The following is a 4,751-nucleotide window of genomic DNA, read 5'->3' on the forward strand; positions in this document are numbered from 1 at the left end:
GGCTTGGGGGCTGTGGAGAGAACATGGCTCACAGACAGAAGTGGGAAAGGCAAACTGGGAACAAGCGGCTTTGGCTTGTGACTAGGTGGTTTTGAGGCCATGGCCCAGCCAAAATAAGTGTCTGAGAGTGTAGAGGGCGTAACCAGCGGCAGGCAGGCAGGCAAAGAAGGCAGCAGACTGGACGAGGACCAGCAGGAGAGCCCAGAATCCATGTCCTCTGCCTCAGAGACATAATTAGCCACCGCAGCAAGAAGGGGAGAAACCTACTCCAATGTGCTGCTCTCGGGGTGCCCAGTCCTGACCTCAGCTGTGGAAATGGAAGCAGGCTGGCACCCAGAAGCCCTGCAGAAGCTACGGGAGCGCCTATGCAGGGAGACTGACCCACACAAGCTCTACAAAAGCCTGAAGAAGCTCTCTTATCTGCCCCTCCTGTCCGACATCCTGGCAGAGATTGGCTTCAGGCAGACCATCAAGGGCTTGAGGAAACGGCAGCTCCTGGTGCCCTTTGCCAAGGACCTGGTGGCCAGGTGGTCAGAGATGTCCCTGCTGGGGCCCCAGCTTGAGGTAGACCCGGACCCGGACCAGGACCCACAGGACTCGACCTTGGTGAGGAACCTGAATTCAGAGAGTCTGAGAAACTCTCCAGAAGAAAAGGCGCCTGCTCCTGCGTCGGGGAAACCCCAAGATAATGAGAGAGAGGTCTTAGAGGTCAGCAGTGGCAGCCCAGGCCCCAGCAGGAAGAAAAGTGCACCCACAAGCACAGAGGGGACTACAACTGGCAGTGGAAGCCTGGAGCCGGGAGGAAAGAAGATCCGAAGGTGCAGAAAGATCCCACTCTGCTGGTCTAAGGGGGATGCCCCCAGTGGGTCTTTTGAGGAATGCTTTAGCTTTGAGAGGTCTCCTTCACCTACAGTGCTGCCCCTGCCCTCCCTGAAGCCCCTGCCACTTCTGCCACCCTGCAAGAGGAAGAGGAAGAGCTCCTGGAAAGCTGAAGCCCGGAGCCCTGGAGTCAAGGTGCTTCGAGGCCAGTCTTCAAGCTGCAATGCTTTGAGTCCAAGTGCTCTGAGTCGTACTCCAGAGTCCCACCGCAGTCGCCAAGCCTGCATCCCCTGGCATGGACTGGAGCCCTCTTCCTGGAGCACCAACCAAGAGGCCAAACTGTGGGCTAACAGGATGAATTTCCAAAAGCCAGTCTACTCGGGTCCCAGGCCTGCTGGTGGACTCCTGCCGAATTCCTGCCAAGGGCTCCTCCTTGTTGAGGATCCTGCTGGTACCTTGGGTGCTCACCATCAAGCCGTCCGAGCTAAGGCCCTGGAAGGTGAATCTGAGCAGTCACAGGAGGAGTCCCCGTCCCAAGAGACCCAGCCGTGCAAGCAAACCCACAGACAGACTGAGACCCAGACACACCTTCAGCTCAAGGTGTCCCAAAAGCTAAGGCTGCAAGCCCTGAGAGCCCGCATCCAAAGCAGACAAGCCGAGGCAAGGCAAGGAAGCCTACAAACTAAGATGGCTGCCTTCCACACCCAGGTCAAAAGCCCAGACCAGCAGGAAGAGTCAGGACCCCAGGCGGAGGCGCCCTTCTCTGAAAACCACCTCCTCCACAAGGCCTCTACCCACAGCCTCACGCAGGAGGCTCCCTGCCTTCCATCTGGGGTGGGCGGCAGCAACAAGAGAGAGGCTAAGAAGAGACCTCCACCTCTCATGGCCAAGGCCCTCCGAGATTATCAGAAGAGCTTCCTCGGCAGGTAAACCTAGGTTGCTCTACCCACTGCTTGGGATTCCACTGGACTGGACAGACCCACTCTCCCCTCACAGAGTACCCAGGCTTTCCAGCACATGCACCTCGGATGCCAGGATCATTGGGTTCCTTGGAGGCCAGTCCAATCCTCAGTCCAGGATATCTCCGACTTATCAAATTGCATCAACAGCAACCAGGAGCAGCGAGGGCAGGGATGCACCAGCAGCCTTTTTTTTTTTTCCTCCTAGCCCCCAGTCTGGCATTTATTGGCACTGGCAAAGACCACGCCCTGACATGATGTAGTTCCAAGATGGGAAAGATCATGTGCTCTCTCATGAGGCATTATTCAGCTGTGGACAAACTAACTCGAGCAGCCTCAATATCACACACCTGGGATTAAAACAAAAACACGTTTACATATAAACCAAAACTTCCTCAACAATTAATACTCCTATGCTTTTTTTAAGTAGAAGAAAAGCCCAGCAGCAACTCCTCACTTTCATTTGGGATATAGCGAGAGAAATGACGTGCCAGATGCATAGCAATATCTTTTCCATTGCATTAGTGCTGAGATGAAAGGCGCTGCTTTTCCTAACCAGTGAACTAATGCAGAATCTTGGCACAAAATTAACTCTAAGTATCAATATATGCCTATTTCATCCCTAAATCCCATAGGTACAGAATTCGTAAGAGATTAGAGTCGTGGATTTGTCTGAAAATATTTATGCTCTGTTTCACATCAACTAGAAAGCATTCTGCATCAGATTAAATCTTCTGGAAAAAAAATCCTACACATAACTTGGAAGAGAAGGTGATACAGAGGGAGGTAGGGAGGAAAAATAAGTAATACAAAGGATGTTTGAAAATAGCCATGCGGAATCATTATTTTATAAGCCTACTTTGAAACACTTATATTTATATGCACATACAGCGTTATAGGCAACTGGCATTTCACTCTGATTCCTACCAGAAGTTGAAGGCAAGTCCTTAATTCTGGAGAAACTACATGGTTCAGACGAAAGACTTGGGAGAATTAAGTTGGAACTGACCTGGAAGACTTTTCATGAGGTCTGATAGTCGTAAAAGATTTGAACACCATCATCAAGCTACTGTTTGTTAGTAACTCTTTCACGTATGTACACTGTGATCCTCACATTTTTATCATTTCTCTGTGGAATTAAGTAGTTGTGGGTGGCCACTCTTGGTTGTCAGCTTGACTATATCTGGAATGAGCTGCAATCCAGAAATAGAGAGCACACCTGTGAGAGATTTTCTTCTCGCTTTGAAGTGGATGAATCCACTTCTAGTACGGATCGTTGAAGTGGTTTCAAAGACATAGCTCTGCTCTGAATCAAGGGCTAAAAGACAACACAATATGCCCTGAAGCAGAACTTGATTACGGGGACACACACTTTTCATCCGGGCCACATCCTTGTGCCCATATAAATACATGGAAGAAGGAAGCTTTCACTCTTCCTACTTGCCCTTACCTTGCTGGCACATTTAATATTTTGCTGGCATTGGAGCCTACTTCTTTAGGATTCCAGCATTAACAGGAGAGGAGCTGAGACCCCTGATCTTGCGGCACTGAGCGACTACTGGATTCCTGCTGTTTTCATTCATAGCTAGCCATCGTTGGATTCGTTGAACTGTAGCCTACTCATCCCAATAAATTCCCTTCTCAAAGATATATGTACTCATTCCATAGGTTCTGTGACTCTAGAGAACCCTGACCAACACAGTAGTGTAGGTGCTTTGTTTGAGGCTTACAATATTGAGGATTGTGGCCTTTCATATGTTTCTATATATCAAATAAGGGTTGGGAGCCAGTGACACTGTAGTCAGTCCTCAAGGCTCCACTCAGGCTTCTCTTGCGTTACTATGACAACCCCCTAGGTAAGCATAAGGTTATTGTGTGATTCAAATGCTGTTTTCTGTACCTCGACCCATATATGGTTGCAATCCTTGTTCTTAGACTTTTCTGTTTCTTGGAATATCGAGTCTCTTCTTGGTAACTTGCTATCCTTCCTCTGAGTGCCGCCAGGCCTCCCCATCCAAGGGACGTGGTCAGAAAAGGGGCACCAGAGTTCGTGTGAGAGTCAGATCTCACTCTCCACTCAACGGTGGAGAATATCATGTTCGTCGGCTAGGTCTTGGTAGGGGTTCGAAGTTTTAATGCCTATATTCTCCAAGAGCATATATAGGGGAGGAGGTCTCCCTCAATCGCAGACATAGGGGAGGAGAGAAGGGGGGAAGCAGGAGGGAGGAAAGAATGGGAGGAAAACAGGGGAAGGGCTAACAATCGAGATGTAATATGAATAAATTAATAAAAAAAGAAAAAAGAAAAAAATAATTTTCTGTTTCAGTGTTGTATAAGCAATGCTCCCCAATTGTCCTTTGACATGCCACTAAAGCATCTTACAGCCAGTCATCAAGCAGGGGAGAGACTAGGGCTGGACTTCCTGCCAGACAGGGGAAGAAGAGTTATAAAAAGAAGTAGGGGATTCAGCCATGGGAGAGGTCCAAGAGACATCAGAAGAAGGAGCTGTGTCAGAAAAGCTATCCTGGAAGTCCAAGGTTCAGGTTCAAACTTGATTTCTTCCAAGGTCTGGTCTCTTCTCTGTATGTGCCCATGCTTTTCTTAAACTACTCAGACTATGGTGCTGGTTTCATTTTGTAACTCAAATGGAATTCCTACCAAAATTATTTTATCTGAATCCAGTTGTAAGGAAATTAGCAAGCCTACAAGGCAAAATAATATGTGAAAATATACTCCAAACTAAAAAAAAAAAAAAAAAAAAAAAAAGAAAGAAAAGCTATCCTGCTGTATACGCTGGGAGGAAACCAGATTAATTTAGATGGTTAAGAATAGAATAATAACTGCTCAGTTACTGTGTTGTGAATCTTATTATTAAGCAAATTTAAAAGAGTCTCAGAGGAAGGATAGCAGACTACCAAGAAGAGACTTGATACCCTATGAGCATATACAGGGGGAGGTAATCCCCCTCAGTCA

The 4,751-nt window shown here is 48.0% G+C and overlaps 1 protein-coding gene across 1 annotated transcript; it reads left to right on the forward strand.

Moving 5' to 3' along the window:
* Positions 1-315: 315 nt before the first annotated feature.
* On the forward strand, positions 316-1,749 carry LOC127210107 (elongin-A3 member D-like). Its single transcript, XM_051169798.1, has one exon. It carries the CDS (start codon positions 316-318, stop codon positions 1,747-1,749), a length of 1,434 nt encoding a protein of 477 aa, XP_051025755.1.
* The last annotated feature ends 3,002 nt before the right edge of the window (positions 1,750-4,751 follow it).

The sequence above is a fragment of the Acomys russatus genome, chromosome 27, assembly GCF_903995435.1.
Source record: "Acomys russatus chromosome 27, mAcoRus1.1, whole genome shotgun sequence".
Lineage (NCBI taxonomy): Eukaryota > Metazoa > Chordata > Mammalia > Rodentia > Muridae > Acomys > Acomys russatus.